Source organism: Salvia hispanica, chromosome 1, assembly GCF_023119035.1.
Source record: "Salvia hispanica cultivar TCC Black 2014 chromosome 1, UniMelb_Shisp_WGS_1.0, whole genome shotgun sequence".
NCBI classification, from domain to species: Eukaryota; Viridiplantae; Streptophyta; class Magnoliopsida; order Lamiales; family Lamiaceae; genus Salvia; species Salvia hispanica.
Genome location: NC_062965.1, coordinates 2,867,432 through 2,889,207, shown reverse-complemented (window position 1 = coordinate 2,889,207; position 21,776 = coordinate 2,867,432). Strand labels below are relative to the sequence as shown.

The window sequence follows — 21,776 nt, the reverse complement described above, 5'->3', positions numbered from 1 at the left end:
AAATCCATCTATTAAGTACGTGTCACTGGATTTCATTAAATTTCCTTTTAATTTTATTCTGCAAGGATATTATTTTCAAATACAAATAGACTTGTTATGGAAACTCCATATTCACGGAAATCAAATCTTCTTTTCAACGAGCATGTGTGATAATTTTGTATCATGTGTCGATTGGTAGTTTCATTCGTGATAATTTTGGGTTTGTTATGAGATGTTGACAAATATGTACAACTGATATTGTCTGAACATGCAACAAGCCAACAACATACATCATTTCATTCATATTGAAGCTCACTCATCTCTTTACATTTATGTTGACTATGCATATATCCCCCAAAGTTGATAAAACTTAAAACCAAAGGCTCGGGAACGGGAAGTTGGCTAGTCTCGAAGAGAGGCAATGCTATAAGGCAGTTCAACAAACCAACTCACCGAACAAAATAGGCAAGCAACTAAGGCTAGCTAGGAACCGTGTGAAAAAAAAAATACAGATGTTCTATGCAACCATAGTCCATACTCCATAGTGTTGGATGTAAATTGTAATATGACTAGCTATTTGTTAAATTTTCAACATAATCCATAGTGACATCTTTTGATCAAATGTTATTGTTGAGCAAAATATCAGTTATTCGCATACAAAATATCAGTTACTCATATACAATACGATTTACATAAAATGTAATTAGTGGTGAGATGAATGAGAGATCAAACTTGAAATTGATGGAGTATATTTTGATTTTCCAATTATAAAATGTAATTAGTCGTAAGATGAATAATAGATCAAACTTGAAATTGATGGAGTATATTTTGATTTTCCAATTATACATTTATTGGATAAATCAAGCTTTCCAATTAGTTAAACATACTTTACAATAAATTGTTTTCTTAGATACTACTAGTGGTAAATATATTAGGATGAAGTTTAAAACAAAATTTTGCAAGATCAAATTTAATAGTACATATATTTGCAGCCAAATTTAGCACAATTCACGAAAAAAGATCAGATTTTAATTTTCTAGAAAAATTGACAATAACCTGTAGTGGATTCCTATGATTTCCCACAAGGCCACAACCATATGACCATATCTGATATGAGATCGACAGCTGGTGCATGCATAGAGTGAATTCTAATTTCAATTAATAGGCAGCAGAAAATTTTCATTTTATGCGCTTATTTCCTCTTCTGAATTCTTTCTTGAAAATATCTGCAAAAGAGTAAAGTAAATGCAAATCCTTCCAATTTTCAATAACACGATATTAATCATTTTTTATTAGTGATATATAGTGATTTTTCCAAAATAGTTGTAAGTTAAATAGGAGTAAGTTTTTTCGCTTTCTCCTCCTCTATCCATCCTATTATATTATTTTAGCATTTTCATAAAAATATTTTTCTTTAAAAGTAATTACGAATAATGTTTTACTTTAGGTTAAAATATCCGACAAAGTTATATACACGAATTCGCCCTGGATTTTGTTAAAGATGTTCAAACACCTTAAGAATTTTATACATAAAACTAGTAGCGTGTGGTGTGGTCATATTGATGCAAATTCTACTTAATTAATGAAACGACACTTCCTTTTTCATTTTATAAGTGGAACATAATCATCCAAATGCCATTTTCTTATATGATGATTTATCTATAAATCTAATCAAGAATAGCAATGAATTCAAACAATAATATAAATATATATGTACTCCATAATTAAGATAAATTCGTGGGGAGCATTCAAGACCATAGATAATTTAATTGTAGGGGGTACAACTATTACTCCTATTTAGTACATTATAGGTATATATTGGAGATGTAATCATATGATAACCTATAAATTACATAATAATCCTATAACTAAATCTGGACTATGTATATTTCCTATTCGTGTATTCCAGATTTAAACTTAACTTTTCTTCATAAAAAATTAGCAAAGAGTAAAACTGTCATTTATCTATTCAAAGTATCATTTTATAATCCGAAACTATCATTTTATCAGAGCATCCACAATAGGGGTGCTCTATAGCCTGCCCTATAGGGCGCCCTATCCTCCCGCCACATCAACATTTTATCCTCTGACCCATTCACCTGCAGTGGGACGCTCTATAGTCCGCTTTATAATTTTAACTCTTATTTTGTAGTTGTTTTTTATTTTTTATGTTTGCATATATATCAATTAGCAAGAATAAATATAAAAACACCACAAATTAAAGGCAAATCCTATTGTCAGTATTTATTTTTTATTTTTTATGCTTGCAAATATGGAAAATCGTCGAAATTCATTATTGAATTTAGAGAGGAATTGAGATGGGGAAGAGAGTGGAGTGAAATGGTTCATCGTCCGCGGACTATGCATAGGGCGCGGAGGAAAGAAATGGCATAGGGCGTGGAGCTGCAGTGGTGCCCTAAGGCACGCCCGATGCATCGGGCGGACTTTAGGGCGCCCCACTGTGGATGCTCTCAAGCAAAAGTATCATTTTATCAAGCAAAACTATCATTTTATCATCTGACTATCAGGAAAAGGTATAATTTTATCAACTGAAATTATCATTTCATGCAACCAAAGTATCATTTTATCAGGCAAAAGACCATTTCTTCATTTAAACAGATCATCCAAACTATATCATTTTATCGTCTGAAACTATATATCATTTTATCTTCTGAAACTATCATTTTATACACTGAAACTAACATTTTATAATTTGCTTCGAAATTGAAGGAGCTAGGTTTTTTAAATCGCCAATTTGTGTGTTGAGTTTGAGAGAAATGTGTTTTGAGCGTTGAGTGTTTGATTCACGTCTTTTCACCTTGCCCGCCAATTTTAATTATGAAATGGAGTAATAATTTTGCCCATATATAAAATGATAGTCTAATTTGATAAAATGATAATTTTGCTTAGATCAAATCTAGATCATATATTTTTAAATTGTGTGGTGCAGATTTAGTTATAGGGTTATTACACGAATTGGTGTTGTCATTATAATGCACCCCAGCTCCAGGTATATTATTTGTATGTTTGTGCTGTGACTGATATAACTATCATATTTACCTCTTTTTTCATGAAAAATCATTCTTCAAGGGGAGAAGTATTTGAGAAGGTATTATTTCCCATTCTGAAGATGTATCTTTACCTCCCCATCAATGGAGAGGTAAAATCTTATAACTACCATATGACCTTTTTTACATGAAAAACCCTTCTCCAAGAGAAAGGTATTTGAGAAGCTATTACATTTTATATTTTTCTAATGCATTTTGTACTATTATTTTATTTTTAAAAAATATTTTTCCTTTCTATATATTTTTTCTTTTGGAATGTGTTACTGTACTTTTTAAAAGGATATATCATTTTTTTCAAAAAAAAAATACATAATATACCTATTCTATATACCTTTTCCCATTGAAGATATGTTATGTTTACATGGAGCGGATAATAGTAATATGATAACGAAATTACTCAACAAAATTAAAATGAAATGGCATCAAAATGAAATCGGATAGTGACGTCATCATTTTTAGAAAATTAAAGTGAAATAAATTTTAAAAACAAATAAAATTAGAAAGTGGGCTATGGCCCAATTCACACACCATCAGGAAGAGCCCTAGAAGAAACTTGAGTGCTCAATTTTCATCACCTGCCAGTTGAAACCCTTGAAGATTCAATTTTTCTGCAAGGAAACCGAGTTATGGCATCGCCAACAACGGATGCTGCAATGTGAGATATGCTTACTGTGATATATAAGCTCGGAGCTAAAGATGTAACACTTCAATTTTTAATTTTAATTTCAAATTGTGTATTTCATTATTTCCTTTCAAATTTCAGTGTTGCAAGAGTTTTTTAACGAAAAAAAGAGATTTAGCATTAATTGTTAGTTGTGCTCTCACTGATTATTGCAGAGTCCGTTGGTTAGTGACGTGGAGAAGCTGTTGGGCTCGTCAAATGATGGGGAAGTGCATCCCAAGAAAAATGAGGTATTTCAAGCATTAATGTTTATGTGCTTGTTCTTTCTAAGTATCAACGTTTTCTGTAAATTGAAAGCTGTAATTGTTGGTGGCAGATACCGAAACGGTTAGAATTTGCTCCTTTCTCCAAGAATCCAACTGCTGATGTGCAGCTCAAGGCGCTTGAGGAGTTGAATGAAGAGTTGATTACGAAGTCTGTAATACTTGGCGATGGACTCAAACTACTTGTTGCTGATGTGTATCTCTATGCCACGGCGCATTCATCTGTGGTATGCTTTTTCCATGATGGTGCCACTATGTAGTATTGTGCGTGAGATAGGGTATAACTGCTTAATCGTCGATAACGTATTGTATTAACTAGCCAGCCGAGAGAATACAGAAGAATCGAGAATGTTTTACATAGATGGCGCTTTTTGAATTAAGATTGCTGAGAGATAATAGAGTGATGCTAATTATGCTCATTGGTTTGTAGAATTAGCTGGGGAAAATTGTTCAAGCTGTTCTTTTACCTAATTCTCTGATGCTTTTTCCATTGCTTGTGTCTCTAGAATCGCCTTTCAAGTTCAGATAAAGCAAGGTTGCCACATTTGTTGAGGTGGGTTGATTACATCCAGCTAAGAAAAGTCTATCTTGTAAACATAGGTTTTTGCATTTTCTTTGAAGTTCAAATCTCTCTGTGAAATCTGATATGTAAGAAATATTGATAATGTGTTCTTTCTATAATAATAAAAATAACATAACCAAAATACGTTTAAAAAATTAAGTCTTTTTTAATGTGCTGCATCAGTTGCTTTTCATTGTGCACTCACTTTGTAGGTGCTTAAAATGTAGAAGTATAAGATCCATGCAAACTAAATAGATTGCATCACACCACACTATGCAGTTTCACTGATGATCGGTTTTTTTGAAGTGCAGAATCAGGATGATATTGCTCCAATATTGGATAAGATTGTGTAGAAAAGGCTGAATTTGTGCCCCCTGTGAGTAATTAAAGCCATTTGCATTTTTTGGGATTATTGCAAATTAATAGGTTTCATAGTTACATAAAAGATACTTATTCTTTGCTGAATGTATCTGTAAGGAAATTTGTCTACTGTATGAAGGCAGCTGGATAAATTTGGAATTGGGAGAATGGGGTGGGGGATATGGGTTGACGTCATTAGTGGAAATTTTTAGGCTATTATCGCATTTCTGTTTACTGTCAAGACAAAATCAATCAACTACTACATTCAGAACTTAATACTTTATCTGAGTTTAAGCTCTAGGTACAGTAATATGATAAACTCAGAAGAATGTAGCATGGAGTGAGAGTAGGCAACTGAATTGTTTGTAATATCAACATGAGGCATGTGATTTTCCAATTGATGACTGTGTGTTGCTGATGTAAGAGATCATAATATTCAGAGATGGGTCACAGTAAAATATGAAAATAGAGTCCCCTTAACAACTTTGGCTTTGGCATGCCAGAGATGGCATCCATTCTCATGTTTGGTGATTACCATCTCCTGTTAGCCTATTACACTGTTGGTTTTCCTTGCTGGCAGAACTTCTGCATACCATTATTTGAAGTTATTACCTGCTTTATGTTGATTAAGTGACTGGCAAACAAGCATCAGCTTAAAGATTGATGCATTTATTTCCAAACAACCTCCTGCAGGTTTCAAAACCTGTTTCAAAACCTGTAAAAACGGCCGAAGATTCCACTCCAAAGAAAACTGTCCAAGAGACAAAGAGGCTGGAAAGTCAGAGACTGTCTCTAAAGGAAAGAAGACTGCTGATACTGTAAGCATTTAGACTTCATATGTACTTTCATGCTCTGGCATAATGGCATCTTAAATATATGAATTCATATAAGTGAAGCAACTCCCATCATGATGATATGGGTGCAAGTCTAGAGCTACTCATCTTGTTGTAGAGTAAAGAACAAAAGCTTGTACTTATGTTCAGCTTCTGAAAAGCATTTTAATTGAGATTCTAACTTGAAAACTTTTGGAATTTGGTCTTATATGATGTACCATCAATATTAGTACTGCACATTGAATATTACTCCTTTTTTTCTTTTACAAACAAAAGAAAAAAAGTTGAAGAGAGTCAGGCTAGCCAAGTAAAGAAGAAACTTCCCAAAAAAGAGGTGGAGAAAAAAGATGAAGAACTTAGCGTTAGTTTGCTGAAAATCCGGATTGGCCACATTCGTAAAGCATGGAAACATCCATCAGCCTACAAGTAAGATGACTGTTTGTCTCACAAATTAAGTATGCCTCAAGCTATGCTGGGAGTTGTTTGTATAATTCATTCACCAATACTTGGTCTCTTGCTCCTCTATCCCTTTTCCCTGCCAAAAATTGTCTGGCTTTAAAGCAATTAGTATTTTCCTCTGGGTTTTGAGGTCCCAACTAAAAACTGTTTCCTGTGATTTTTGTATGTAATGCAGTTTGTTGGTTGAAGAGATGGATCTTGGAGAAGCAAAATGTCGTCAAGTTGTAAGTGGCCTTGCAAAGTTCTGCACCCCTGAAGAATTAACGGTAAGAAACATTAAATAGCTTTGGTCCTTCGAAATGTAAAATGAGCTGCTCTTTACTTGTATGATTTTTCACTCATCTGTCTACTGTATTCCTTTGCCCAGAACCGCCGGGTGGTGCTTATAACAAATGTAAAACCAGGGAAATTACGAGATGTGATGTCTGAGGGACTGGTATTCTTCATCCTATTGCTCATCACATTTTTCTATGCCCCTCTCTTTTATTGCTGTTTCTTACTCCATGCATTGGTTGATGTCATTTATGCTATTGTCACACACAATGGTAGTACACTACTGTATACGTGGATGTTGTGCAAGCTTATGCTTTAACTTATAAGTTGATTTCACCATGTTGGGCATTGTTGTCTGGAATTTGTTATATCTCATTTCGTTTAACCTGCAGGTTTTGTGTGCCTCAAGTAAAGATCATACAGTTGTAGGGCCTCTTATTGCTTCCGATGGTGCTAAAGTTGGGGAATGTGTTACATTTTCGGGGTTACGTCTATCACTGTTAGGGCTGTTTATCTTACAATTTCTGGCTTAAATGTTCCATCTAAATTCTAACCCAGGCTTTGAAACATTCTCCATTGCCTCTTTATATGTTGCATTTTTTATTTGTTATGTATTTCCTAAAAATTGTTGTTTGACATGGTCATAAATATTAACTAGAAAAGATCTTGTGCGCAGACATGACGGCAAGCCAGAGGAGGTTTTAAACCCCAAAAGGAAGCAGTTGGACAAGATAACTCCGGTATGTTATCCCCGTTGATTCTGTTACAGTGCAGCATACACACAATAATTGATGAGATTTGAGAACTCAAATGTGCAAATTCTGCTACCTAAGTATCATATTGAATAATTTCACCGATTGACAAACTTTCTATAACATTCTTGTGTGTGCAGAATCTTTTCACCGATGAAAAGGGTGTTGCGACGTTCAAGGGCATCCCATTAATGACTTCTTCTGGACCGTGTTTGTCCTCCATTCCCAACGGAAGCATCAAATAGTGACGAGTTCTCTATCATATTCCCCAGATCATTAGACACAGCATTGCTAGCTTGTTGAAATGCTTTGTATAAACCAGGTCCTATTCTGCAGGCCTTGTTTGAAGCGGTCCTATTCTCTCATTTCCTTTTACCAATTACATGCGAAATATCTGAATAAAATTTGTGAATATAGGTTTTCATATTTTTTCAGCCTAACCAAACAAACAAGCTCTCTCAATAAACTACTATATAAAAGAAGCATTTTCATTTGATTTCCCCCCATTTTAAAGAAGCGCCAAATTTCAAGAATTCAAGAACCATAGAAGAGAAGAAACTACTTTTATCAGCTGCAGTTGAAACACTTAAAGATTCATTTTCTGCGAGTCATGGCATCGGATAATTTGGATAATTCAATGCTCGATATGCTCAATGTGATCAACAAGCTCTTAGCTAAACAAGTAACCCTTCAATTTTCAATTTTGATTCCAAATCGTGTATCCATTCTTTCCTTTTAAATTGAGTCATTTAATGACAAAAGAGATTTTGAGGCATTAATTGTGAGTTGTGTTCCCACTGATTCTTGCAGAGTCCATTGGTAAGTTACGCGGAGAAGCTGGTTGGCGCCCTAAATGATGGGGAAGTGAATCAAATGACAAATGTGGTATTTCATTTTTCATGTATTAATGAGGTTCTTTCAAGAATCAACGTTTTCTGTGAATTGAAAGTTGTAATTTGGTGGTGGCAGATACTGAAATGGCTAGATTTTGCTCCTTTCTTCAAGAATCCACATGCTGATGATGTGCAGCTTAAGGCGCTTGAGGAGTTGGATGAAGAGTGGGCGGTCTGTTATACTTGGCGATGGACTCAAACCATGCCTTGCCGATGTCTTTCTCTACGCGAAATTACACTCCTTTGTGGTATGCTTTCTCCGTATTGTGCTTGTTCATTGACCGAGCGAGGCCGGTATTAAGGATATTGTATCAATGATGATCTGTTAACTATTGAGTTTAGAGAATACAGAAGAATTGAGAATGTTTTTGCATAGATAGTGTTACTAGTATAACGATTGCTGGATGTTTGTTGTAGTTGTCCGTTTACCTGGTTTTCTGATGATTTTCCGACGTTTGTGGCTGTAGAAGCGCTTTTCAAGTTCAGATAAAGCAAGGTTGCCACATTTGTTGAAGTGGTTTGATTACATCCAGGTGAGAAATAAACATAGGTCTTTGCATTTTCTCATAAATTCAAATCTCTTCTTTGGTTTCACTAAGGAGCATTTTTTTGAAGTGCAGAATCAGGAGGACGTTGCGCCAATATTGGGTATGATTGTTGTAGAGAAGGCTGATTTTGAGGCCCCTGTGAGTAATTCAAAGCCATCAGCAATTTGTTTGATTCTTGATGGTTTGCTTGTGCTTCTAGTGACATGTTTTTGTTGTAGAATCTTTCTGCACAGTCCTTTGACTCTTCATTTGCTCTTCTGTAGTTTACCAGCAATTCATGATTCTGTTATAAGTTGATATCAGCATATTGGGAATTCTGTTAAACCTGCAGCTCTTTTGTGCATCAAGTAAAGATCATACAGTTGTAGAGCCTCTCATTGCTCCAGATGGTGCTAAAGTTGGGGAATGTGTTACGTTTTCTGGGTAATGTCGATCACTGCTGGGGCCGAGTGTTTGCTGTCTAGCTATTTCTTTGATTTATTCGACATGATCGTTAATGTTAACTTGAATAGATCTTGTACCCAGACTTGATGGAAAGCAGTTGGATAAGATAGCTCCGTTATGTTATCTTCGTTGTACGAGTACTAGAAATACAGTGACTAGGGCCTCTCTTTGTTCCCATTGAACAATTTCGCCGAACTTTCTGTAACGTTCTCGTGGGTGCAGAATCTTTTCACAGATGTAAAGGGTGTCGCGATGTTTGATGGTATCCCGTTCATGACTTCTTCTGGATCGTGCTCGTCCTCCATTCCTAACGGAAGCATCAAATAGTGGTAGTATGTAGGCAGTGGCGGATCCAGGAATTTTAATTCGGGGGTGCGATATTTACATTAGAGCTTTAAAATTTGATCGATCATTTTCCTTCCATTTTATTACTACTTGTTATATGGAGTATATATTTTATTAATTATAGATGATTTTTATAGATATGAATATAATATAATTACATAATAAATAAAATACTAAATCTTTTGAAGCTAAATTATTCTAATAAAGTTTCAGCTATTTCTAAAAAACAAAAAAGGAAAAAATATAATCCAATTGATACTTATTTAAATATTAAGTACTAATATACATTCAAGAAAAATGCAGTTATTTTTAAAACAAAAAGAATTTGATCATAACTACTACTCCCTCCGTCCCAGGGTATTAGACCAACTTTTCTTTTTGGGATGTCCCAGTATATTAGACTCATTTCCTTTTTTAGCAAAAAGCAACTATCTTATTTTATTCTCCACCTACTTTTTTCTCTCTTATCTCTCCTACTTTTTCCCTCTCTCATACTTTACTCTCTCCACTTTAACTATTTAAATATCAATTCCTTAAATCATGTGCCCAAAAGAAGTGAGTCTAATACTACGGGACGGAGGGAGTATATGCTAATTCAAAGTCTCGTGTTAATAATATAATACTATTTTTCAAAAATAAATAGAAATATAATAACTACACTAAAATAGAAAGTAGAATAAATAAAATGCAAGTGAAAAAGAAGATTGGAAGACAATGGAAGGAGAAAAATAGATGAGAGTAAGCAATGTTCTACCACTGGACTATCTAGCTTCATATTAAATTATATTACAATATATAGTTAAATACACATGTTTTGGGGAGGGGTACCACTTGTCCTACTTTGGATCCGCGAGTGTATGTAGGCAGAGTGGTTCAAATGCCCCATATACATGTTTGTATAAACCAAGTCCTAATTTGTTCAAATCTTTGATGTCCAAAAAGTTATACTACTATTGTCTATTTTGTTTTCCATTTTACCATTCAATTGGAAGTGATGATTTTGTTTGCATGGTTGATAGATTATAGTGATAACATAAACAAACGTACAATCCAAAATTTTATAGCGGGACATAAGAATAAATGAGAAACTATTATTGGTCATTTAGAAAAAAGAAAATATTCAACGCAACAGGTTAGTTGATGACCTTACCTAACAAAAGCTCAAATTCTAATTATATTTTGGTAGGTACAATTAAGATGCCATGCAAGAAACAAATAATTGAATGATGCAAGGGTAAAGACCAAAATTGATCCTCAACGTATAATCATTTTACTTTTTGAATTTTTTGGTCTTGCATACATGAAAATTTGATCATTTTGGTCATCCGTCAATAATTCTGTTAAAAACTAATGATCAACCCAATTTTGACCAAATTAAACTCTTAATTCTGATTTTTAATTCACTAATTAATCTCCTATTATTTTAATAAATATGCTCAAGATTGCAAATTAAGAGGGGGTGTTGAAAAAGTAATTTGTAGTCATGGATCTCAATGAAGAGACATGAACCTTCTTGAAGTGTCATATACATTGATGAAGAGTCATGTACCTTATTGAATAGTCATGTATCTTAGTAAAGAGTTATGTCCCTTGGTAAAGAGTCATGTGTATATATCAATCAATACCATTGTAATCTCCACCATTTGAATCATCCAATTAAAATATTATATTCACTGTTTGGTGAAACATATCAATATCCATATTCTCTCCAAATATAAAAGTGTCGCAGCATGATACAAGCATATTTCATATTTTGTTTAGATATTTTAGGGATTCACATATTTTTTCCATATCTTTGTTTTCTTGTTCATTAAGTTAGTTAATAGTATTATAAATAGAAGTCATTGTAATAATTTAAAATCAATCAAGAATATCAATATTATCGTTCATAATCTTCTCCAAAGTGAGAAAACCGTCTTGCTTGACGGGCGAGTCGGGCACTCGCCCGCGACAATTATATATCGATCGCCGATCTACGGACGCCAATCAAACCCGATAGGAGGTTTATCAAATTCAATTTGTTAAGGGTCTCCTTTTGATCTCCATGAAGGAAGTGTGGAATTGTGACGCCCTGACTTTTTAGCAACTTCTTATTATTTAATCACGTTCTTTAAAAAAATGAAGAATCTTATCAAGGTTGAGCCACTCCACAATTGAGTTCCAATTGTAATAGTTGTGAGTTTGAATTGTAGTGACAAAAATATGAGTATGACTGTTAAGTCTTTAAACTAATGCTAGTATTTCTTGTGTAGTGATTGCAACTGTGTCATGTGGTACATTTCGTTTCCAGTTGTAATAGTTGGGAGTTTGAATTGTAGTGATAAGATTATGAGTATGACTCTTAAGTCTTCAAACTAATGCTAATATTTCTTGTGTGGTGATTGCAACTGTGTCATGTAGTACATTTCGTTTTGGTGGTTTTGAATTTATGCGTTGTGTTCATTTCTAGGAATCGAAATTCCTGTCCATTTTTGGATGACACGAAATCCGCACGAAAATGTCATTTTTTGGATGACACGAAATCCGCACGAATCCGACACAAGTCTGTTGGATTTGAGTCGACAGAGTCGTGTCGGATTCGTGCGGATTTCGTGTCATCCAAAAAACAACAGATTCGTGCGGATGCATGCAGCTGATTAATCGATTTGAGTTGTTATAATTTTTATTTTATTTTATGCGATGATATCTCTGTGCATACTACGAGCAGTAAATATGCTTATTAATTATTGTTAATATTCCTAGCTACAAGCTTTGTTACAAAAGGATTGTCACGTATATACACGAGTGATGAAATTAGTCACATATGTTTACTATATGGATTCTTAAACCCATATATTCTCAATATGCTTACTATGATCCTCGAGAGGTTAATATATTAAAATGACGATTCATGTGGCATACAATACCGCATATTCATAAAATTATACTACTACTGTAGAAATAGTATAATTCGACAGTCGTGGAAATATTTTATTCATTGATTAAATAAGTCCTAATCCAAATCCACGAAATATACTTTAGTTTGTAGGACTCTCTCTCTCTAATTAAGCGGTATATTAAGCATTGAGTCACATTGACATATAGGTTATTTTCTAACGAGTGTGCAGTTCTTTAATACAATGTCACGATTATAGAAACCTCGTCGTTTGAAAACGTGTAGAAACATATTTTCTTTCTAAATGAAATGATTAAACAATCATGCTAATATTGATCACCTATTTTATTTGTTTCAGTATGCTTTATAATATTTTCCCAACTTTCAAAATTATTTTCTCTTTTTCATATCTTTCGTATATTAATGTACTATCAAGTTATCGAATACTGAAGGATCATCACATCTATATCTGACATTCGTAAAGAAATAAAAGTGACAAAATATGAGTATTTCTTTGTAAAAAATGAAAGCAATATTTATGATTCAATCAGTCCTTGCATATCAACTTAATATAAACTTCATCTAATAATTAAACGCAATGAGAAAACATATTCAAAAAATATAGTAACATAAGTATGAGAGAGAGCGCATAACTACAAGAAGTCGAAACTCAACAATTGGCATTTGGCAATATCCTATGCTTTGTTACGTATGTAGTTTTTGAGGGGGGTACATTTAGGTGGTGTTAGGTTTGCAAGATAAAATAATACTAAGATACAATCTAGGATTGAGTTGTGAGATTATTTTAGTCATAAGGGGTTAGCTATGACTAATTATCCCATGATTATCCATCTAGGATTGAGTCATGGAGTTGAATCCTATTAACCAAACACACTATAAATTTAATCCCGGATACAATCTTGCCAACCAAACACACTACTATTAAGTAATCATTATATAGTAGAATATAATTAGTAAACATATTTTTTTGGTATAATATGAATATCCTGTATTGTATGTAACATGAATCGTCATATTAAATGCGTGTATTAAATGTAACTAATGGAATTTCATATAATCCAAATCAATTCATAATTTAGAGAGGATATCAAATTCAATAGCACAGAGTATAAGACCATCTCCAACCATATTCCAAAAATAAGTTTTGGTGTAGAAATCTTTTCCAACCATACACCAAACTTAAACTCATTTTTGGTGGTTTTTGTTAAACAGCACCAAATATGGTGTAACTGCAAAAGTTTTGTGAGACAAAAATCAAAAAATTGTGTAAATTTTGAATTTGGTGTAAATGGTTGGAGTAAAACTACTTTTTGGTGTGACGTATATTCAAATGAGTTTGAGTTTGGTGTAAATGGTTGCAATTTTGTACGTAACTAATTGCCACGACTTATCAAAAAGTGAATATTCATATTTTTATGAATTAACAAATGATTTAATAGTATAATAAAGATAAATTCAATTTTCAATTAACTATTATTTCAATCTAAGTTTAATTTTCGATAGCGGAAGAAAGAAAATTAAGCTTGATTTTAACTGTCACTCTCTTTTTTCATTTTTCATTTTTCATTTTCAGTTGTACTTTTCCTGGCGGGAAATTCAAAGCGGTGTTTCAAAGAGAATCAATTGAGGCTCTCCTGCAAGCTTGATTGTTCCAAATTCCATCTCGTAAGTTGATCTGGATCCATGTCTCATTTGTGTGTATGATTACCTAATTGCGTTTGTGTATGTAATGTGTTTGTGATAATGTCTCTTTCACGCCGTAGTTAAGAATTCTGGAGTATTTTTGGTTGCATTTTGTTGTTTCGATCTGCTTTTCACACCGTTAATTGTACGCGCAGCTTATTTGCTTCGAAATGACGGTGCTGAGGTATAGAGATTTCGTTTACTTGCAAGCTGTGACGCTGCTGAAAACCTCTGAATTCATGAATTTATCATCGAAGGATGCGTGTTCTCCGAAGCTGGATGTTGTCGTTCCAGAACAAGGAATTGGAAGAGACGTGGTTCTGATGTGAAATTGGGGGATTGAGACTTGAGAGTTCAGATCGGAATCCTGATTTGAGTATAGTTTCGAAAGTTTCACCGAATTTGGATGATGGAGGTTTCATGGGACTGTTGGAAATTAAGCATGGATATGAAAGCTTTGGGGTCTGTGTCATCTGAAAAGGATAATCCGGAGAGGCTTATTGAGCCTCGAGGTCAGGCAAGAGCGTTCCATACAGAGAAATAAACGGCATTCATATTGCTGGTGATTCAGCTTAGTAAAGAAGGTGGTGTAGATTGTGGTGGTGATGTACCTGCAAAGAGTATATCAGAGATAGAGGCTAAAACTGATAACAATGACTAGACAGAAACTTTATGTAGAGAATGCGAAATTGGAATCCGAAGCATCCCCCTTTGAGGCACGAGATCATCTGTTGGTTTGTTTGTATAATCAAAACATGGATGGTCATTTTCTTGAATTGAGATTCACGTAAGAGATTGTTCGTGGTTATCTGAGGAGCAATTTGCCAAGAGTTTTGGGGGTTGTAACGCTAACAAGTTAACAGTGCAATTTGAGCTACATTATGCCTATTTATTGCATGTACCATTAAGTCAATTGTCTTTTTTATTGATCTTACCTCTTACCAAGTATTGATACTGGGAACTGATAGCTGAGATCTCCTATTTTATGTATGCAGTGATGAAGCTGCATATCAATCTAGCATCTCTCAAGTGCTCGTCGCTTTATAATAGTATCCAGGTAAGATTTGTTTAGTTAACTACACCTAAAACACATACTGGTAACAAAATGCAATCTCAAAACGGTGCATCTTTTACTATGTCAGCTATATCAGAAACATAAACAAGTTTATTTGGTTCTGTGGTCTTTTATACTATGCATATAAAGCCTGGCAAAGTAGATCTCTTGTTCTTACTTTACTGATATTGCCATTTCTTATTTGAGTCATATATATTTGCTAGCTATTTATGTACTGACACTGTATTATGTAATATTAACTTATGCATAATTTACTATAGTTAATGAATCAAAGCAATATTACAGATATTGGCTTTTCCGATTTGAGTCATACAAAACCTGGAAAAGTAGATAGTATTGGAGCTTTAGCTAACACTCCTAACTTACAGACTTAAGGGACAAAATACGAAAACAAGAAAAGAACGGTGACATAAATTCCTCTCTCCCTACCACTGAGACTGAGGTTGTGCACTTGTGCTGCATACCTGGTCCATAGTGATTGCAGATTATTGTCTTGGTAGATATAATAGTCTTGTTCAAGCAGCCTCTCCAACACGCAGCCTTCAGATATCACATCACTCGTTCCCGGATCCATCATTGTCTGCATAGTCGCTTCATTCTCCCATTCTCTGCTAAAATAACCACCAGGGTTAGCTATTGCTTTTCCATACATTTCTATCTCCTCCTCTAGGATAGCCACCTGCAATGCAAAAACAAGTTACATACTTTCATTATTAAATGTATAATATTGGTAACATTTTGTGGGACAATCTAAAACCTGCTGCTGCAGGGCAAAGATATGAGCAATGCAACCGTAAATAGGGTCCTCCATGCGCGCCAGCGCTTCGTACGATACAGTTATGGCAGCGTCGCTTCTGCTATGCTCTGGCAGATGTGACAGCAGCTTCGACACGTTGCTGGCTCCAAACACCTTATGGACTGCTGCGAAGTGGTTTGCTGCTTGCTTGTAACTGAAATAAGGTGCGAATATACATTCTTCCGTGCACCTCCTTCTTAAGAACTTACACGCTCCACACGACGAGCTTACTCCTGTCATCTGCTTGACTCGTAGTCGTTTATGTGCCTTGCTCTGTGTTATGTATGAGTAGCTGCTCACCCATATAAAGGGCTCAGAAGAGACATTTTACTTTATAATAATGGAAAGTAGATTCTTTTAGGTCCCCTTCGTGCCCAACAAATTCCATTAACAAATCGGGTAAACCTTCCAAATTCTGTGTTTTGAACTTTTTAGAGGAGCTTTATCCATAACGAATGATACAGAGACCCAATCATCATCATATTATAATGTGAAGCTCAAAAACCGAGAGAATATTGCTGATTGTTATTCTATTTTAATGGTTTTTTACCAAAGGGATTAGGCCATTTTCTCTTTATATAGCAATAACGAGTAAAGTCGTTTGGCTTTTCCAAGAAAAAAGAGATTTTCCCACACGTGAACAGTTGAGGTCTTTTCATTGTTCATTTTTTGACTGTGCCAATGGGAAATGATGAAAGTGAAAGTAGGTTCTTGTTTACCATCTCAAATTCAGTTCAGTTTATAATATGTTTGGCTACACCTATATCCCAACTTTCATAATCAATCTTTCTGACTTGGTGCTACGAAACCAAGGTTGAAAAGATTGATAATATCGTCCAACATTTTATCAAACTTTAGAAATACAAGTATTAACACATGTGCTATGCACGGGGACATGTGATTTTCACTTAATGAATACAATTTTAAATAATTCAACAAAAATAAAACTAATACTACTATTATTGTGTACATTTAAAAAAATATACTTCTTCCTTCTCACTCTAAGGAAAACATATTCTATTCGGCCTCAAGATTTTATAGGAGTAAGTTTTTATTTTGTGAGTTGAATTTTAGCATATGCATGAGTACTACTCATTTAAGGCATAAGAAAATAAAGTAGAAAAAAAAATATATTTGATCACAATAACATAGTACTCCCTTCGTCTCATCGTAAGCGATTTTTTTTACTTTATTCTCTTTCACTTGTCTATTTAATTCTCCCTCCTAATTTATTTTCTCGAGGAAAATTTGAAGAACATCTCTTGATCTTCTATTCTCCACCGTTCGCTCTTTGCCACCACCGTTGGCATTTTCTGTTAATTCTTAGAAAATTCATTTTTTTTTAATGTTTAGATAGAATAGAATAAACTTTTAAAAATAAAATATCAAATTAAGTCTTTATCTCTTGACCATTTGAAAACAAAATTAAGTTATTTCGTTTCTAAATTGAATTAAAAATGAATCCTTTCCACAATAGTACCTATCCCCATATTATAATTAAAATATAATTAATCCTAAACAATTTATCATTAATTCGTCTATCTCATCTTAGCAATTCTCTGTATTTGTGAAAACCCCAACTCATTCTCTGCGTTGCCTATCCTTCTTCCCACACTCAACCCTCTGCCCTCCAAAGCATCCCCCTTTGCCCATTCATTGCCCCAGAGTAGATAGCCGTCTCGGTTCTGCCTTGCCGTCGCGGAGTAGGGCTCGGCCTTGACTGTCATGGTAATTGGTAAGTTTGGTTGTGTTTTTGGCAAAGCAAGACGTTTTGATTCAATTGGTTATCTTCTTTATTCAGCTACAATTCTCCATTTTACAGAAATTTTGTTGCAGTGTTTTCACAGATTTAGTACTCTACACAAGATATTTTGCTATTGACATATAATTCTTGTGTATCTGAAAATTATGCTGTTATTTTATTTGGGAACATATTTTATCTTTTGTAGGTATGTCGACTGGACTTCTTTCCTTGATGAAGCTACCTTATCACTGCTCAATTGACCAATTCCACCCGTAACTGTTTCTGCCGTTGATTGAACAGAAGCTGTTCTCCAGCAACTCAGGAGCTGCATTGCGAGTTTCGAGATCGCCGCTTCTCGTCGCTTCACTTTCCGGTCAATGCCGCGGAAGCACGCGTCATCTCACCTCATCCGCCGCTACCTCTCCAGGATTCTTCCCCAGGTTTGGCAACCCAGTGTAAGGAGACTTTTATCAAACACGTGGTTATCGTGCTGATTTCGCTAGTAACAGGAATTAATTAAAGTAGGTCATAAGAATCTTACCGTAGTTTTGTGTTTCAGAAGTGTGGGTTCGCCGGCAATGAAGAAAGTTGAGCGGTATTCTGTTCGGAAAGTTACCGATGATGGCCTCTGTCTGTTCCATGCACTGGTATGACTATGAGAAGTGAAATATATGTGGTTTAGGAGTAGATTGTTTAATTGCTTAAAATTTCAAGTTTAATTGCATCTAGGAGTGATGAGAACTTGCAAAGAAAAATTTGTAAATGATGAATCGTTTAATTTAGCGAATTCTTTTTCTTGAGGTCAACCAGCAAAACATTGTTTTTTTTTTTACAATGTACTACTACATTTAAGCAAGAAACAGATAAATGTAGAAAACTCAAAATTAGAACTTCCTTATTTATGGTTATACTATCATATTTGAACTTTTATGGAGTAACTCCCAAAATAGTCTTCATTGAGGAAGGAATAACGTACCGTTGGAAAGATGACCGAGTTAGCTTTCCCATGCCACGATTTGGACATATCCAGAGAAAGATACTGACTAAGCAAGCATTTTTTGATAATGAGATCAAATTTTTGTATTTTATTTTGGGTCTGAAATTTTTGCTTGGAATCAGGTAAAAGGAATGGCTATCAGCCTATCAACAAGGGTATGAGACTCGGCCCAAGGGAAGAGAGAGAGAGAGTGCAGGTCCGTGTATCATCAGACTTGTGGGTTTCTTCAGTTATCTATCTGTTCCTTTCTTCTAGTTGCAAAGATTATGCGTAACAAGTTTTAGGTTTCTGACTGATTAAGAAAGATACCAGCTGAACCCATAGGAACACTGTTTACTTTAGCTTTTTATGCCTTTTGGATTATGCAAGATGAAAGTGACACTTGCACGATTCAACAACAGATGATTTACGTATGGCTGTAAAAGAAGTTATATGTGACAATGAAAAAGAGCGCTTTCAGTTTGAAGAGGCTTTGGTTGCAATAACTGTTGAGGAATCTCTGAAACGGTGAGGCCTTCATTAGTTGGTGGCTAGGTATCCACTGGATTTAATTGCGTAATATGACATTCAATCATAATGTAAATTTTCTCTGCAGTTACTGCCAACGCATTGGAAGGCCAGATTTCTGGGGGGAGAGCCTGAACTTTTGGTTAGTAAGAAAATTTTATCCCTCTTTTCCTTGTTCTTGAAACTCGTCTGTCTCTAAGCTATTTAAATTATCTGTTGATGAATCTCTTTAGCATCAGGTGCTGTCAATGTTGTGCTGCCAGCCAATAGTTGTATACATCCCGCAACGTGAGGTATACTTTTCTTGCACATTGAATTTTAAGTTTCATTTACTCTGTTACTGAATGTTAATTTTGATTGTGCTTCACATTGTCCGAATCAGACTTTCTCCTTAGACAAAGGTTGTCATGATAGTCACTCTTTTCACCAGACCTTATATACATCTGCACACTCATCTTCAGATAGTAACGAGAACTCATGCCAGCTGCATCCTCACATTTGGTACATCTTTTATTTAAGCATCTTTGCACATGGCGTGTGATCAGAATGAAACAAAATTTTACAACACAAAGATGTTAAAAACATGCTTGAAGTATACAAACTCCAACATTAACTTGGTGATAAACTTGCGGCACAGTGGAAGGGGAGCCGGTTCATTCCGGTTCATACAAGCTCCAATTAGGTTTTCAAATGCGACAGCGGGTGCGTCATCCACCCAATGCTTCTGCAAGGATTCAAAGTATGAAGGAACATTTCGAGCAAACGTGGAATGCGCCATTTGCCAAGCTAAACAAGAAGATTTATCGGTTCACGAGTCCAACCATTTCAGATCGATTGTGCCTTTTGAGATATGGATCATTCCTCGTAAACACTCTTCTCATTTCCATGATATTGATCCTGATATGGTAATACATTCTCTCTCACCCTCACTCCCTAACTGCATTGCTGTTGCTAGTTAAGTAGTTTTAGTTACTTGTTTGTTAAGAGGATGGCTGATGTATGACAGACAAATGATCTTGGTGGTGTGTTGAAGCTTATGCTGGGGAAGATGAGTTTGCAGTTGAAATAATATGGTGATACACAGTGCTCCTCTTCGAACAGAGTCGACTCAGAAAGTTCTTCATCTAACGGTGGTGGGAGGATTTGAGCTCGGAACTGGATGCTACATCAACCCTGTTCTGCCGGAGGATGCTGTGCAAAGGTGTTGAGGGAAGTAAGAGTTCAGGATTAGAGGCTTGTAGTGTGCATGAATTCAATTCTTGATGTAAATCATTTGATTCGGTTAGGACATGTATACCTTAGATTTTCAAATAGAGAGTTTTTTTTTTAACTTTTAATGAAGGACGATGGTTGATATGTCTTGTTTGTAATCCACTTGGCATTATTTTAACCATTAGATCTCCTAGTCTAATAGCTAATCTGGTGATCCCCACTGGTGGTCGACGATGATTGCATATTTTTAATACACACAATTCTATCCGAGATATTGTGAGCTACAGAGATGAATGAGAGAGAAAAAGAGTTTGAAATGCATTTTTCTCCTTTTTAAGTGAAAAAATTGCTCACAATCGAAAAAGATAGAAATCCACGATAGGGTCTAGAATTGGCCCGTTTTCTTCACTAGAACGACGTACAATGGGGTTCTGGAAGATTTTCGCAAACCCCCGTGATTTAGATCAAGGTACGACTTCTGAATTTACCAATTCCAATCAACAAGGAGTAATTCATCTTAGGTTGATGGCTTATTAGTGTGTTGTTTCCTCTTCCTCTTACCTTGGTTGTTGAGATGGATGCTTGGGCCGTTCGCACAAATGGAAAATTGGTATGGTTGTCTGCAATTCAATAGATTTGTAATAGTAATATTTCCAAAACAAGAGATTTCGGAAAAAGAGGTTATATTCACTGACCTTTCGTAATTTGACATTAATTTTGCTGACACTTCGTCATATGAGAGGCATGCGTATTTCTCAGTTGAGGAATTTTTTATTTTTTATCCTTTTTTTCTTCATTTTTATTATTATTTCTCTTCCACCATTTGTTAATTGACAAAATTAACCTTCACATTTTTATTCACAATCACAATTTATATAAATCATTCGAACCTGCCTCCACCCTCTTGTGCTCTCCTCCACAACATTTTTGTAAGGGATTCAAAATAGATGTTACTCTCTCCACTTCTGCAAGGTACCCAATATATATACACTCTCTCCTCCACGGCAGTTATAAGGAATATATACAAATTTTTTTTGTTTTATATATGCGTATGCAATATAAATATACATATTTTTGTTGTCTGCCGTCTCCAAAAAGTGAGAAAATATGTAAATATTCTATTGAACAAAAGATATACAAAACAGTATGAATTCTCTGTTAATCAAGTGCATGCCCTCCATCCCACTGTGTAAACGCAAGACCCGTGTGACAGTAAATGCATAGTACCAATCGTCCGTATAAACCCTAGGTAAATATATTGGTAAACTGAAACGAGTGACATAGCGATGGAGATGCCGCCAACGAGTTGAAAGTATGGAAGTAGTAGTAGCTTCTACGAAGGTGAGTCGAGAGATTATAGATATGAGAAGATCAGTAGGCAAGTGGCTGATTCTATCTTCATTCC

The 21,776-nt window shown here is 34.9% G+C and overlaps 3 protein-coding genes and 2 long non-coding RNA genes across 12 annotated transcripts; 4 read left to right on the top strand and 1 right to left on the bottom strand.

The window, feature by feature from the left end:
• Positions 1–3,109: 3,109 nt before the first annotated feature.
• On the top strand, positions 3,110–9,352 carry LOC125224236 (aminoacyl tRNA synthase complex-interacting multifunctional protein 1-like). Its single transcript, XM_048127602.1, has 16 exons — positions 3,110–3,139; positions 3,885–3,959; positions 4,046–4,219; positions 4,499–4,592; positions 4,908–4,930; positions 5,608–5,732; positions 6,024–6,173; positions 6,382–6,472; positions 6,574–6,642; positions 6,872–6,963; positions 7,156–7,219; positions 7,372–7,553; positions 8,042–8,116; positions 8,201–8,372; positions 8,592–8,657; positions 8,745–9,352. Exons 1-12 carry the CDS (start codon positions 3,110–3,112, stop codon positions 7,474–7,476), a joined length of 1,092 nt encoding a protein of 363 aa, XP_047983559.1. The 3' UTR covers positions 7,477–7,553; positions 8,042–8,116; positions 8,201–8,372; positions 8,592–8,657; positions 8,745–9,352.
• LOC125224224 lies at positions 7,842–9,443 on the top strand. Its single transcript, XM_048127592.1, has 8 exons — positions 7,842–7,913; positions 8,042–8,116; positions 8,201–8,296; positions 8,592–8,657; positions 8,745–8,810; positions 9,004–9,095; positions 9,198–9,267; positions 9,339–9,443. Exons 1-8 carry the CDS (start codon positions 7,842–7,844, stop codon positions 9,441–9,443), a joined length of 642 nt encoding a protein of 213 aa, XP_047983549.1.
• A 4,782-nt stretch (positions 9,444–14,225) lies between these two features.
• Positions 14,226–16,017, top strand: LOC125214694. Its single transcript, XR_007175161.1, has 3 exons — positions 14,226–14,938; positions 15,036–15,097; positions 15,885–16,017. It is a non-coding gene; the product is annotated as an uncharacterized LOC125214694 (long non-coding RNA).
• On the bottom strand, positions 15,321–16,210 carry LOC125214664 (LOB domain-containing protein 33-like). Its single transcript, XM_048115783.1, has 2 exons — positions 15,873–16,210; positions 15,321–15,794 (listed from the first exon to the last, which is right to left on the bottom strand). The coding sequence occupies exons 1-2, from the start codon at positions 16,149–16,151 to the stop codon at positions 15,486–15,488; spliced, it is 588 nt and encodes a 195-aa protein (XP_047971740.1). The 5' UTR covers positions 16,152–16,210; the 3' UTR covers positions 15,321–15,485.
• Positions 16,211–17,470: 1,260 nt separating this feature from the next.
• Positions 17,471–20,552, top strand: LOC125214671. 8 transcript variants are annotated; one of them, XR_007175160.1, is made up of 10 exons: positions 17,471–17,646; positions 17,861–18,110; positions 18,215–18,302; positions 18,775–18,848; positions 19,054–19,159; positions 19,248–19,301; positions 19,399–19,452; positions 19,542–19,660; positions 19,797–20,064; positions 20,166–20,552. It is a non-coding gene; the product is annotated as an uncharacterized LOC125214671 (long non-coding RNA). The 8 variants fall into 8 exon arrangements; XR_007175157.1 differs by having other exon boundaries at positions 18,775–18,868; positions 19,393–19,452; XR_007175156.1 differs by having other exon boundaries at positions 17,472–17,646; positions 17,861–18,095; positions 19,393–19,452.
• The last annotated feature ends 1,224 nt before the right edge of the window (positions 20,553–21,776 follow it).

Excerpts from the sequence above, each read along its gene's own strand:
- LOC125214664 (XM_048115783.1), bottom strand. The coding sequence starts at position 16,151 with ATGACAGGAGTAAGCTCGTCGTGTGGAGCGTGTAAGTTCTTAAGAAGG. Across the intron at positions 15,795-15,872 it reads TCTTTGCCCTGCAGCAGCAG|GTGGCTATCCTAGAGGAGGA; the intron begins GTTTTAGATTGT and ends TTTGCATTGCAG.
- LOC125224236 (XM_048127602.1), top strand. The coding sequence starts at position 3,110 with ATGTATCTTTACCTCCCCATCAATGGAGAG. Across the intron at positions 6,964-7,155 it reads GAATGTGTTACATTTTCGGG|ACATGACGGCAAGCCAGAGG; the intron begins GTTACGTCTATC and ends TCTTGTGCGCAG. Across the intron at positions 7,220-7,371 it reads AGTTGGACAAGATAACTCCG|AATCTTTTCACCGATGAAAA; the intron begins GTATGTTATCCC and ends TTGTGTGTGCAG.
- LOC125224224 (XM_048127592.1), top strand. The coding sequence starts at position 7,842 with ATGGCATCGGATAATTTGGATAATTCAATGCTCGATATGCTCAATGTG. Across the intron at positions 7,914-8,041 it reads ACAAGCTCTTAGCTAAACAA|AGTCCATTGGTAAGTTACGC; the intron begins GTAACCCTTCAA and ends TGATTCTTGCAG. Across the intron at positions 8,811-9,003 it reads AGGCTGATTTTGAGGCCCCT|CTCTTTTGTGCATCAAGTAA; the intron begins GTGAGTAATTCA and ends TTAAACCTGCAG.